The sequence below is a fragment of the Chrysochloris asiatica genome, unplaced genomic scaffold (genome assembly GCF_000296735.1).
Source record: "Chrysochloris asiatica unplaced genomic scaffold, ChrAsi1.0 scaffold00043, whole genome shotgun sequence".
Classification (NCBI taxonomy): domain Eukaryota; kingdom Metazoa; phylum Chordata; class Mammalia; order Afrosoricida; family Chrysochloridae; genus Chrysochloris; species Chrysochloris asiatica.
The window spans coordinates 20,792,803-20,807,658 of record NW_006408561.1 but is presented as its reverse complement, the minus strand read 5'-3'; the positions used below and the strand labels follow the sequence as shown (position 1 = coordinate 20,807,658).

The 14,856-nt window shown below is 37.3% G+C and overlaps 1 protein-coding gene across 1 annotated transcript in view; it reads right to left on the bottom strand.

The window, feature by feature from the left end:
- Positions 1-14,856, bottom strand: part of FNDC3B (fibronectin type III domain containing 3B) — a 339,753-nt gene that overhangs the window by 168,466 nt on the left and 156,431 nt on the right. Inside the window, exon 5 of the mRNA XM_006861842.1 lies at positions 1,957-2,200. Coding sequence (XP_006861904.1) covers positions 1,957-2,200 — 244 coding nt within the window. The remainder of the gene's footprint in view (positions 1-1,956; positions 2,201-14,856) is intronic.

The following is a 14,856-nucleotide window of genomic DNA, read 5'->3' as shown; positions in this document are numbered from 1 at the left end:
TGGGGACTTTTTAAACTTTTAAGATTTGACAAATGAGTGTTTAAATCGCTTTAGGAATGCACTAAGTGAGAACTAAGGTGTGAAAAATATTAATGGTTTTATTTATAAAATAAAATTGGATTTTGTTTTACTGCTTACTTTAATTTCAAATCAATGAAAGCACTTTTGCTTGTATACTATTGCTTCTGAGTGATTTTAATGAAATTAGACTAAAATACACTATAAAATAGACTTTTGTATTTTTGTATATATTACTAATGGCAATTTGAAGGAGCCCTACTAGTGTTATGAGTTAAACACTGGGCTGCTAACCATATGGTGAGCAGTTCAAACCCACCAGCCACTCCATGTCAGACAGCTGAGAGCATTTAACAACAACATGTATACATATTTGTAAGTCCATGTTGGAGAAAGTTGTTATCTTTCTGTTCCCATAAAGATTTATAATCTCAAGAACTCAAATAAGCAATTCCATGCTGTTCTATAGGGATTCTATGAGTCAGAAAGGACTTGATGATAATGGGTTAGGTTTTTATAACCTTAATTTAAATCACATTGTATGTTTACCTAAAATAACAAAGAGTACTACTCAAAAAACCTATTTGGAATACTATTAACAGACTTAAAATAAGACACATCAGATACTCCTCAATAAAAGGTAAGTCAGTAGTTAACATTTCTCCCAAAGGTATTATAGCTCAGATTCAGAAAACAAAAAAATACTAAATGTAAATTGTGTCAAATAATTGAATACATTTTAAAAACTACCATGAACTGTTTTTTTTTTTCCTTTCTTTCTTTCTTTTCAGTTTTTACACAGGTTTTCTCAAGGCATATATACTCCTAGTATTTATTGATATCATATTATTAGACAAAAGATGAAGTCTCCATGAATCTAAAGTGTTAATTTCATACTTCTGCTGTTCTCTCCCTAATATCCCAAAGTAAGGCCACCTTATTATGCTAAATTATGCTGAATTTCTTTCTGATTACTGAAAAAAGTAACCAATCAAGTTCTGTCCCTAAGTTAGAACAGGATATTTTACTTGACATACTCACTCAAATGAGAAAAAAAATGTGAGATTAAACATATAGATGGAAAAATGTGTGTGTGCGTGTATGTGTGTGTGTGAGAACATAAGACAAAGGGAGATAATAACTGGTTCAAAAATCTACGGTATCACATGCATTTGTGAGGTAATCGATCTGGACAAATTTAATGAATGTTTAAAGTAGGAAAAAGCTTTAATTTCACAGCCAGGTCCTGAAACAAATCACTTTTTTAAAACCCTAAAAGTTAAAGTCTAATATTTACAATCATTCATCTGGTTTCTCAGTATTCATTTTGAGAGAAGAAATTTAGACTAAATCAGTATCACGGGCAAACTGAAAGAATATGGAGTAGGCAGCTTTAAGGCGCTTTTCCTTTCAAGGTAAGTATTTGCTTAATAACCAGTGAAATTGTGACAACATTAATGGCTAGTAATAAACTAAACACAGAGCTCAGGAGAACACATCAACAATGAGGGATTTTTAGTTCTATCAAGATTGTAACACAGAAAATTCATATATCCCAAAGGTTACTAAGATCTCACAATACTCTAATGTAGGAAATGGGGCATGTAATACTTTTCAACTTCCCTTATTCAGCTAGACCCATATGGATGCCAAACACGAATATGCTACATACAGTTCAACCTCAGGACACTCTCATATAAAAATGTTTGGAAGACATGAGAACACGTGTTAGATCACTGCCTATCTGTGAGGCTTGGGTAGGGGTAGAGAATCGAGAAAACAGAGAAATGGACAGAACGCTGGAACCTGCAAAGTAATCTTACAAGACACAACACGGAAAAGGAAACCGTGTTAGTAAGAGTCAAAATTAAGGGCACTCTTATACTACTTAAGTGCTGCAAACAGTTTCGACAGCTCCTGATGAGATATTTTACTCACCGTGGTCGCCATATAGTGTAGGGGGAAGATGATGCTGAGGGAAAAACTGAGGCGGTATATCTCCAGGTCCAGTAACAGGTGGGTAGTAAGCCGTGTGTGAGTTATGAATAAAATGTGGGTGGTGAGTCATGTAGGGGGGAAGGTGATGGGTTGGAGACATGGCTGAGGGGTAGCTCGGGGGATAACACTCAGCAGACTGGGGTGTGACCACCACCCGGCGGACTCCAGTATTGTCTTCAATTACCTAAAGAGAAGAACAAAAGAAAAGGGTGTAATATAGATTTAGAGAAACATTCTGTGAATGTGTATGATGCTAGTAAGTTCCCCCTGAATTTTATTTTTCTTCCCATAGAAAAAGATATTTTTAGTGTATGTTGAATTCTAGTACTCCAATTCAACCAGCTAGATGTCCTGGTGGCACAGTGGTTAAAATGCTTGGCTGCTAAATATAAGATTGACGGTTCTTCAAATCCACCTGTCACTCACCAGAAAAAAAAGATTAGATAGTTTGTGTCCCAAAAGATTTCCACAGCCTTGGGAAGTATCAAGCAGTTCTACTCTGCTGTTTTGAGTCAGAATCCACTTGAAGGTAATGTAGCTTTTGCTTAATTCCATCAAGTAAATGGAATCCTGGTGGCACTATGGATTAAGCTCTTCACCACAACGTTGGCACCTCAAACACACCAGCTACTCAGTGGGAGAAAGATAAGGCTGTCTGTTCCTATAAAGATTTACAGTCTCTGAAATCTTGTACAGGGAGGGCTGCTATGAATTGGATACACTCAGTGGAGGTGGGGTTTGCTTTTGTTTTTCTAAGGGAGTGTGAAATAAAGTCCTATAAGTAGTAAGGTTTAACAATTTATGAAAATAAATATTTTGTCAATCAAATGATTTTATATAACCACTTCATAAAACTTTTGTACATATCAAAGATTAACACTAAATTTCAATTTTCTCAAAACATTTCCACTGGCTTCCTCCAGGACAAGTAACTATAATGTATACTTCAATTAATTCTAGGAATAAGTTCAAAAATGAACTATCCATTCAGTCATTTTCCAGACAGAACTTCCAGGGCCTTGTAAAGGTGTTGGAAGGTCTGGCCTGGGAGATAGCATTCTGGTCTCCTTGTTGAATTAGCTTGCACAGTTCCATTATCATAAGAACTTTAGAACAAAGGGAACATTAGCACCAGAAGTCATAAAAATGTTTTAAGAGGTGTCAGTTAAACCAGTACCAAGAAAAGAGATGAAATGAAGAGATTCTGGTTAATGAAAGACTTGAGCAATCCTCAATTGTGATGTCCTTCCTGGCACGACAGTAAGCATAATGAAAGAAGATATTATGAATAGCTGAACTGTTATAAACCGAGTGAGCCAAAAACATTCTAGTTATACAAGGGAGTTACAAAAAGTTCGTGAAAAGTGGAACTGAAAGATAATGGAATGTATCCAAGAACATTTTGAAACCACCTTGTACAACCCACTCTAAGGAAGAGCAGCTAAGGCAATGCAATGTCAATACTTATTGCCTCTATGGCTGACTTCATACTCTCTGTCCTAGAAGAAAACAATCTTGTTATTGCAAGATGAGATGTGAAATAGCACAACAAATACCATAATCCAGAGGTATGATACAGAGAAGGAAAGCATAGAAGAAATACAGGAGATTTCAAAATTTCAAAGAACTGGTAGGGCTGGGACAGCTAAGGTTGTGGTCGCAGGTCAGGAACTTTACAGAAATGGGATGATATAGGCACAAGAGTAAGCCTGGAAGTCAGGGCTAGGCTGCTGGGGAGGCAACTGCTGGTCTAATTAAGTATTTAAGACACACACATACACACAAACACAAACACACACTGGCAGGTAGTTTAGGTATTCTAAAATGAAGCGGGAAAATTAAACTTGTATGTTGAAATGGATTTCTTGTTATAACTCCGGAGGGTGATTATAAGCAAAAATAAAATGAATTAATCATGTCTAAAACATTCTTTAAAAAAACAAACAAACTAGATTTCATTTTTAAAATGCTACAGATGTACTGAAAAGTTTGTCGATGTTTAGTCTATACTTTAGTGTATATGAAAGTTAGGTTTGAAAGAACAGTTATTAATCTAATCCTGGTGTGGCACTGTAGGATAAGTAATGGACTTCTAATTGCAAGGCCAGTGGTTCAAACCCACCAGCCACTCCTCAGAAACCCTATACTGAGTTCACTATGAGTTGGAAGTAACGAGACGGTACTTAACAACAATAATCACTTTATTTTAATGATGAAAATAAATGGTTTTGTTTTATTTGCAAGTTTTGAATACTTTTTATTTGCAGTGTCCTTGCCATTTTTTCTTCCCCCTCTTCTTATAAGTTCATTATTTATAGTCCTCAGAAGGTCTTCTCTTCCAAATCCTCTTTACTCTGCCAAGTGTTCTAGGAAGAGCTGGCTGCCCAAGCCAGGACTGTATCAGTTTTCTGATGACCACAATGTGGAATGTTTTATTCAGCTGGCTCATGAGATGAGAAAAACAATAATCTTTCTTTTAAGAAGCCCTGGTGGCACAGTGGTTAAGCACTCAGGCATGAACTAAAATGTGGGTGGTTTGAACCCACTAGCAGTTCCACCAGGACAAAAAGTGTGGCAGCAGGCAGCTTCCATAAAGATTTGCAGCCTTGGAAATCCTTTGGGGCAGGGGCAGTTCTCTGTCCTACAGGGTCACTCTAGTCATAACTAACTCAGTGGCAATGGGTTTTGAAATTGGTAATCTTTATGTTGAAATCTGTAAACAGTAACTTTGAAATTTACTAAGTACATTAAAAACATAATACTCCTTAAATTTATGTTTCTGAGTCATATGCCTTACTAAAAACATAAAAACGTTTTCCTTTGCCAATTAAACATTTATATATAAGAATCAAGGAGTCCTGGTGTAGCGCTGTGGGTTAATGTGCCTGACTGCAAAGCTGTTTGAACTGCAAGGTCGGCAGTTCAAGCTCACCAGCTGCTCCTCAAAAACCCTATACAGGGTCACTATGGGTCGGAATCGACTTGCACTATGCACTATGCACAGCCACTTCTAGGAGGTACTGACTGAGAAGGTGGATTATGTGAGTATAAACCAATAAATACTGTAAGTCCGTTTTAACGTACAGGCACAAAGTATCCAACCTCAACTCTACTTCATACAAAAACGTTAAGTCAGGAACACAAGGGTAAGTAAAAAATCTTGCTACTACGGTTCCAGTAAACACATCCATGAGTTTATCTGGGAGGAAAAAAAAAGTGTTTAACTATATGTCTTTGATCAGTGGATTGTTGTAGACAAGTTCTTTCAGTAATACACTTATTTGTCTTAGTCTTGTTGAGGTACTCTCGCACATGCCCTGCCCCATCAAAAAAAGGTCAAAACAGAACAGTGGCTTCCAAGAGGATAAGCTGGGCCAATTAAATGCAAGGCAGCAAAGTCAGTTCAGAAGGTTATGGTGATTGATTTTAAGGGCTGCAAAGGAGCTCTGGCAGCATAGTGGTTACGAATCAGTCTGTGAACGGCAAAGTCAACAGTTCAAAACTACCAGCTGCGAACCAACTCAAAGGCACTTAACAACAACAAAGGGGTAAAAAAAAAAAAAAAAAATTGCCCCCACATGATTCAAAACCCTATTCAGGGTCACTATGAGGTGGAACTGACTCCACGGCACTTAACAACAACCAAAGGGTACTCTGGATAGATTTTCCTGAAGGACACAGGATGATCACGGGGACTTACTTGGAAGAAGTTCTAAGAAAACTGAAAACTTTGCTGTTGAGAAAAAGGTCAACAAAGGGAAGCAGCAGGGAGGAATTTTCTTCCTCGAAGTCAATGCACCCTCCTCAAGGGTAGCAAGGGCTGCCCTATAAGAATTTGCTTGGGACATCTTATCCCATCTTCCCTACTGTCCTGATCTATGCCCCTCCAGACTTTTTTGTCTCAAAATTCAAAGAACAGTGAAAAGGAACACAATTTGAGTCCCTCAAGGATATCAAAACTACTACTTTGATATGATATAAATTGATGAGTGCAGAATTCTTCAGGGTAAGTTCAGAGAGATGGAAACACTATCTTCAGAAATGTATAAATACCTAATGGAAGATATGGAGAGAAACAATAGCTTCACATTTTGATGATTTTGTGTAATAAAGTTTCTATGATTTTGCAGCGATACTTTTGGACTTATTCTGGCATACCTGAAAAATACCTGAAATAAATAATCAAGAAAAACCCAACCTGATTAGCCTTCAAGAGAATTATGAACTGCATTAAGATTTCTGCAGCAAGAAACAAACACCACTTCTCTAACTTTAGATGATGTTCTGCAAAGACAAGCATTTGCCAAGTGCTAAAGTTCTCAGAGGCAAAAGTAAAAAGCCATTTTACTTATAAATTAAATAACGTGTCAGTTAATGAAAGTTTGAGTTAAAACGAGTAAGTAGAAATCCTCATTACAACATGTAAAACAAGGCTCAAAAGTGTCAGTAAGGAACACTGGTAGTGCAATGGCTAAACACTTGGCTAATGACTGAAAAAAAAAAAAAGGTCAGCAGACAGACCCTACCAGCAGCTCGGCAGAGAAAGATGTGCCAGTCTGATTTCATAAAGATTTGTGTTGTTGGTGGTGGTGTTACTAGGTGTCTACAAGCTAGTTCTGATTCATAGCAACCCTATGAACGAAGGACTGCCTGGTCACGCACCAGCCTCACAAACATTGCTATGTCTGAGCTCCTAATTGCCATCACTGTGAGGGATGTCTTCTTCCTGAACTTTACACCCAGTATTTCTTCAGGGATCAGTTTTTCAAGATAATGTGTCACAACCTTACAACTATAACATTTATGGGATGATAACATTTACAACCCTTGAGAACCTATGGAGCAGTTCTGCATCCTGTTATAGGGTTGCTTCGAGTCAAACATCAACTCAACAACAGCAGGTTTGGTTTCTGGTTTTCAGTATTTAGTACATTTAAAGATTTATCTGGAGTCTTGGTGTGGTGCCATAGGGTAAGCAATTTCACTCAAGGTCAGTTTGAACTGCAAGGTTGGTGGTTACTCCTGGAAAACCCTATATAGGGACTCTATGAGTTGGAACCTACTCGGTGGCACTTAACAACAATTAACAGTTTCTTTTACTATAGAAAGCTACGTGTATATCTATTAACAATTAGCGACACTGCCTTGCATCACTTTTAAAAGTCACATTGACTTAGAATTCAACTGGGAGGATTAAACTCTGGTAACAAATCGTCCTTGCCTCTACAAAATACAACAACCATACAAGATCACAGTCATCAAATGAGTTGAGTGGGCTTAGACTGTTCCACAACACATGAATTTCATGTCGGATTTATAATGAAAGATGCTGCCCTAAAGCTTTCCAGGAAAAGGCAGGATAGATGGGCCAATCAATTAGAAAAATACATCAGAAACTGAGCTGATTTTAAGTGTACAATAAAAAGAATATTCACAAGAAGGCTTTAAAATGTGGTAAAGCTCAGAGATTAGCTTTTTATGTATTTTTTCATAATGTCAAGGATCCCAGGTTGCTCACTTGTTAACTGTTGTGCTGCCAAGTGAAAGGTCAGTGGTTCAAAATGATCAGTCGCTCTGTATGAAAAAGATAAGGCTGTCTCCTCCAGTAAAGATTTACAGTTTCAGAAATCCTAAGAAACAGTTCTACTCTGTCCTATAGAGTTGCTACAAGTCAGAATCTACTCCATGGAGTCCTGGTGTGGTGCTGTGGGCTAATGCATCAGACTGCAAAGTCGTATGAACTGCAAGCTCACTAGCTGCTCCGTGGAAACGCTATACTGGGTAGATATGGGTCGGAATCGACTCAACGGCACTTAACAACAACAACAACAACTCCATGGAAGAGGGTTTGGTTAATAATGTAACCTCTTACAGGTTTGTTGCTAATTTACAATTTTATGGGACATGGTGCTTTGCTGTTGTTAGGTTCTGTTGAGTTATTCTCACTCAGTGCCATTCTCATAATTGTTGCTATGCATAAAATCCATTTTGTAGTCCCTGAGTCAATTCATCTAGTTGAAGGTCATCTTCTTTTTTGTTGGGCTCTACCAAGCATGATGCCCTTTTGTAGGGATTGATTCCTCTTGATATCATGTCCAAGGTAAGGGAGATTAAGTCTTGCTATCATGCCTTCTAAGGAGCATTCAGGCTGTACTTCCTCAAAGACAGATTTGTTAGTTGTTCTGACAATCCATGATATATACTCAGTATGCCTTGCCAATACCATAATTCAAAGGTTTATATACGAAAACACCATATGTCAATCCTTGTTCAGTCTTCATTTTTCATTATGCAGCTTTTAAATGCATATATAAAGTAACTGAAAATATCATGGCTTGGGTCAAGCACACCATAGTTAACAAGGTGACATCTTTGCTTTTTAACAGAGAGGTCTTTGGCAGCAGATTTGCCCAATGCAGTATCATGATCTCTTGATTGCTGCTTACATGGGTGTTGATTATGGATCCAAATAAAATAAAATCTTTGACAACTTTAGTATATTCTTCATTTATCTTGATGCTACTTATTAGTCAAGTTCTGAGGATTTTTGCTTTAATTTTGAGATGTTTTAATTTATATTGGAAGTTTTGACCCTCATCAATAAGTGATTCAAGTCCTCTCTTTGCAGCAAACAAGGTTGTGTCATCAGCATATTGTAAATTGCTATTGAGTATTCCTCCAGTACTAATGCTGTGTTTGTCTTTATACTCGAAAAAGATCAGCCTAGAGCATACAGATTGAAAAGATATGGTGAAAGGACAGACCACACCACTGGAAATACTCGTGTTTGGTCATTGAAACAACTTGCAATTTGTCCAAAATGCAGACTGTATACACATTCTGCTTAATATGGCACTTCATATCTAATCTACATTATGTCATTCAACACAGAACTTCCAATGGTCAGCCAGGAGCAGGGTGTCCACGAGTCTGACAAACAGGGCTCTCACTGCTTAGGAAGAATCCTTTGGGATTGTAAACTGGGGCAGCTGCAATAAAAATAATTTACTGTCATCATTTTATCATATAGCTTCTAATTTATTTTTTTTTAAATCACTAATTTAGACATGAATTTCAGTTCTGAAACCAAAACAAGGGAGTGATTTCAGTTTTGGTTTAAGAAGGTGTCTTATAGTGACAGTCCAGTAAGTCTCCTTTTAAAATTTGTGAATAAGTTTTAGTATACATTTTTCTCCAATTTTAAAAAAAGAAGCAACCTTTTGAAACTACAAATTGCTTGCACATATATAAAAATATTTCACAGCCCCATTTTTAATTTTCTTAGTTATCCTGTGGTAGTTAGGAAAGATGTCCACTGACATGTACACACATGATGCGACCCTTCCAGAAACATGCTTCCTTTGCATATCCAGAGCTGCTGTAGCAACAAAACCCATTAGTTTTTAATATAAAACATTAATTCTGTAGTAAATAGAAACAAAAATCAAAGTTACACATGGAGTATTTATTTACTTTTCTTTTATAATACAACTTTGTATTATCAAATTACAAATATAGTTTTAGTCTTTATAAGGAAATTAAATTATGCCTACATTCCCCTGGAGAATAACGAGGTGTGACAAGCAATTACTATGCACAAATATTATATGAGACTTAGGAAATAATGAACAATAATATTCCTTGTTTAATGAAGGTAGTGCAAAAGAAATATCTTACTACAGCAAGAGAATTTAAACATCAAAAAGAGTTCAGTCCAAAACTCTTGAGGCAGTAAAAAGTGCATTCAATCTTCACAGATGACTAACTAAAAAACTAACTAACTAAAACTCATTTCCTCTGGGGATGAATGGAATTGTGGTAATGCCCAAAAGTAGACAAATCACCTGTACTGACTTCAACACACTACATATGCTCTGGTCATATACTATATGTATATATAAAAATATGTGCAACAAAGCTTGATTCATCCAAATAGCCTAAGAATGACAAAAACAGAAATTAGGCAAAGTCCTAATAAGCGCTATTACTGAAATTAGAACGAATTTCTGTAGAACAAATTGTGATCGCACAAATTAGAACAGAGTATTCTTTATCTTGACTTTATTTTTTAACTCTGTGGCTCAACCAAATGATCATTTGCTTGTCTTCACCACAGAATCACAGACCCTTGAAAAAGGTCTTTGTGTCAGATTCTCAGGTTGCTACCCATCAGCATTTCTGAGTGTGAAGGTGACAGCCAAGTTTCTTCTACCTTATTAAGCTCTACAAGCCTTGTGTCTGATTAAAACATCCTCTAAGAAAGTGAGGCATTCATCCTTTGTTAACAAACACCCAGCCACTCTCCTCTGGCAAATGAAGAAAGTCACTGTAATGACAAATAATAGCTAGTTCGCCCTCTTTACCTTGTCTTTTTACTCAATGCAGTTCAACAAGCATTTACTGAGGATCTTATTTCTGTCCAGTGTTCTGTGGCCTGGACATAAGGCTGAAGATAAATGGAGGAGAATCTTTGTCTTACATGCATGAGAGCTTTTATTATTATGGCAAAACATCATTAAAATAAAATGAAATATCAAGTTACCATTACCGACCATTCTGATCAGAGCCAGATAGAATGAGAGAAAATTGTGAAACATAACCCCAAATTCCTAAACATACACACACAGAAAGACCTCTTGTTCTGGTTGAAACTGGAGGTCTCCCTCAGACTACTGTCTTGAGATACTGTTCAAAACCTGAACTCAAACTAACTCTTGAGGTCACCTTGTAGCCACAAATTGGCTCAAATAATAAAGATCATCATCTGTAAGTACTGTGTTTATTTAAAAGATCACCTATGAGACCAAACATTCAATAATTACTTTAAAACAAAGATGAGAATTAGGGTGAGGGTTGGGTGGGAGTGGAGTTGTCAAGAAACAAGATAAATGAAAACGAACAACCAGAACAGAAATGATGAGAATGTTCACACATTATGAAGAATGTTACTAAGGTCAAGTGAATAATTTGTGTAGAAATTGTCAAGTAGGAACTTAAACTGCTGTGTAAAACCATCTACTCTCCTTCTCTGTCTCTCTATAGATGTACGTATGTACGTAATGGGAGCTCTGGTAGCGTCATGGTTACGAATCAGGCTGCTAACCTCAGGGGCAGCAATTCAAAACTACCAGCTGTTCTGCAGGAGAAAGATGAGGCTTTCTGCTCCCGTAAAGACTTACAGCCACAGAAACCCTATACAGTTCGCTATTAGTCGGAATCAACTCCACGGCACATTACCACCACCACCGTGTATGTACTATCCTGCTGTAGCACTGGGGTTTAATGTGCTAGGCCTAAGATCAGTTTGAGCTACCAGGTCAGCGGTTCAAGCTCATCAGCCAGTCCTTGCAAACCCTATACAGGGTCTCTATGAGTCAGAACCGACTCAACAGCACTTAACAACAAATAAGAACATGTACACATTAAATGAAATAGGCTGGAAATGGACTACAGGAGCAGCACGGAGAAGAGATATGAGCAAAAACCTCTGTTACCACCTGCGGTCCACCAGCTGGTAGACATGGGTTATCAAGTTCAATTTCCTTAACTAGTTGGGAAGTAGACATTAACATCTCTACTTTATATGGAAGAAATCAAGCACAGTATGATTAAATTTTGTAACTAGTTTAGAGACAGAACCATGATTTCCATACTGGCCTGTCCTGTTCCAAACATCTCATGATGTGAAATAAATATGCAGTGAATGCTGAGAATCAGGGTGCCTGGGTTAATAAGAGAAGTGAAAAGAACTCAAGATACATCCAACATTTATTGAGCACCTGCTTTGTTTTGATGTGCTCTATCAGAAAGAGTCAACAAACATTAAGTTCCTAAAATAGTGTCTACACATAATAATACCAAAATCTTACCCAACAATCACTGCTATTACTATTGGCTCACCTCATGAAATCTTCCCAACAATTCTGTGACATAGCCAGTTATTTTCATTTTAGAAATAAGGGGTACAAAGATGAGAGAAGTTAAGCTAGCTTACCCAAAGCCAAAGATCTATCAGACAAACAAAAACCAATTCTAAGTTCAAGAATCAAAAGCGCCCTCTTATAATTTTGATTTTGAGTATTTTGTGTGTTGTTTTTTTTTTTTTTCTTTTAGCTAACAAAGAAGGAAAGGTAGTTCCCAGTGCTAAACTGAAGTGCTCCACAGGAATTTTAATAAATTCAGCTCCTGAAAATTATTTCCTTCTGCCTCTATTGGGCTATAAACCACAAGAATCAAACGAGGAACTTAAAAGGCAAGAAAGAGACAACGAGAAAATGAAAAAAGGCTGCCACAGATGGCCAGGGATCATCCAGGAAGTGGCAAAGCTGACTCTGCACATGGTCATACAGCCCACATCTATGTCCTCAAAGGGGAATGCCTACCAGTCAGTTTGTTGTGGTAGCAAAGAACCCTGAGTGAGCTGGCTAGACACAGAGGACTAGGACCACAGGAGTGTGTGCAAGTCAGATTCGAGCTTAATGCTTCACTGCTGTCAACATGTCTGAAGTGTGCTCCCAGGACATTCAGGAAGGGAAGAAATCTTGGAAAAACTAATCACACAAGAGAAACAGAACAAGAAACAGGGCAGTGAAAACAGCTGCACAGAGAAAAGGGATGGGTAGGTGATGACTTCAAGGTCTTTTCCCAACTGGATGGGTGGTTCACTCTTCCACCTCCAACACTACTATCCTATAGCTTGGAATACAGAGCACATAGAGGGCTCTCAGTGAATGCTGGCTAAATGAATATATGAATGGGAAAGCAAGCAAAGAGGAGGAGGAAGAGAAGAAGAAAAAAACTTATCAACTTACATTTGATGTCTGCCAAGAGTATCAACATGCTCACTACCATTCCCCAACCTCCCCACAACTCATAAACTATCTGACACATCCTACTATAATATTTCAGATAATTGGAATCCAGTTAATTCTAAATCTTTCAAGCCCAACCTTCTTTTAAATAACTGTGATTTCATCATGAGAGTTCCAATGCAAAAATGTCTACTTCAATCCCAAATGAAGCTGAATGGTTGGAATTCCTTCACGCCCTGCCAAGAGCAGAAGGGCATTCATTTGCTCTCCGTTTCTCTTCCTGCACTAACTCCTCACTATGTATTTTCTATTCAGTGAAGAAAAGGAAAAGCAAGTTTGTTCTACATGGAGGATAGACATTTGAAACAAGAAAAGACTAAACTTTCTCTACTTCATGCCTTTTTTTGCTGTTATGGATGAAACTCCCATTACCATTACCCAAGGAGCATTAAAAAGCAAGAGAAACAGGAATAAAAGAGGGTTAGAAGAGGAAGAAAAGATTTATAGGAGCAAGTCAAACACTATTTCATAGGTGATGCTAAGTTATTTGACTTAAAAGTGGTGGCAAATCAAAACAAATTACCCCAAATTTCCTGACTTACTTTACTGTCTTCTCAAGTAAATTATTAAACTTCTCAACCACATTTCTTATTATATCTGTAATGGCTGACAGCTGATGAAATTAGTATCTGCTCTTCAATGTTTCATCATTATTAATACCCTGAGACAATATATTCCTTATAAGTTTAGACCAGGTCTTTTGTCCACACTGTATGGTTATTTTTATATGCAAACGGAAAAATAAATGGTTGGTGATGTTTCCAAGTTTAGAAACATTAGAACATTTAGAAAAATGCCTGCTATATGATACCAAATGATAATACTGAAAAGTAGTTATAATATGGTTCTATGATACATATCCTTTTCTAACTTAGAAAAAATATGTTCTTGTGCTGGAAGTCTTAGCAAGAGCTATAAGGCAAGAACAAGAAAATAAAGGCATCCAAATTGGCAAAGAAGTAAAAGTCTCTGTATAGGATCTGTTACAGATGCTATGATCCTACACTTACAAAATGTCATAGACTCAGCAAGAAAATTATTGGAACTCATTGACAGATTCAGCAAAGTGATAAGGTACACGATCGAGACAGAAGAAGCAGTTTACACTACCAGAGCTCTGAAAAAGAAACCAGGAAAGCAATACCATTTGCAATCATCATCCAAACGATGAAATATAACTTTATATGAAAAAGAAAGAGGACCCAGATAAGCAAAACATTATTAAAAAGGAACAATGTAGGCAGCTTCTCATTTCCCAATTTTAAAAAAACCTACTATATACTCACAGTACTGGAACAAAACTCAAGAGAACAGAATTGAAAACCCAGAAGTATACCCATTCTCTTAGTTGTAAGTATATTCATCCAGTTAGTTGGGAGTTCTGGTCTCACGCTGAGGTTTGAACCTCAAAGCTGGAGGTTCAAACTCACCAGCTGCTCCTCAAAAACCCTACATGGGGTCTCTATGAATCTGAACAGATTCTATGGCATTTAACAACAACAACAAAGGACTAAAATGCATTAAATAGGGAAGAGGCAGTTTTCCCAACAAATGGTGCTAGCAAAACTGGAAATTCATCTGCAGAAAATAAAACAAGACCCATAACTCACACCACATACAAAAATGAACTCAACATGGATTAAATGTATAAAACATTTCAATGTCCCAACAAGAGGATGACAAATCATCCAATTTTAAAATGGGCAGATGACATGAGCAGACACTTCACCAAAGAAGACATTCAGGTGGCCAACAAACAAATGAAGAAATGCTCACAACCATTAGCCATTGTCCTTGTTGTTGTATGCCATCGAGTCGGTTCCAACTCAAAGTGATGCTGTATAGGGTTTTCAAGGCTGTAAATCTTTATGTGAGCATAAAGCCTCAACTTTATCCCACAGAGCAGCTGCCGCATTTGAACTGCTGACCTTGCAGTTAGCAACCCAATGAATAACCCATTATGCCACCA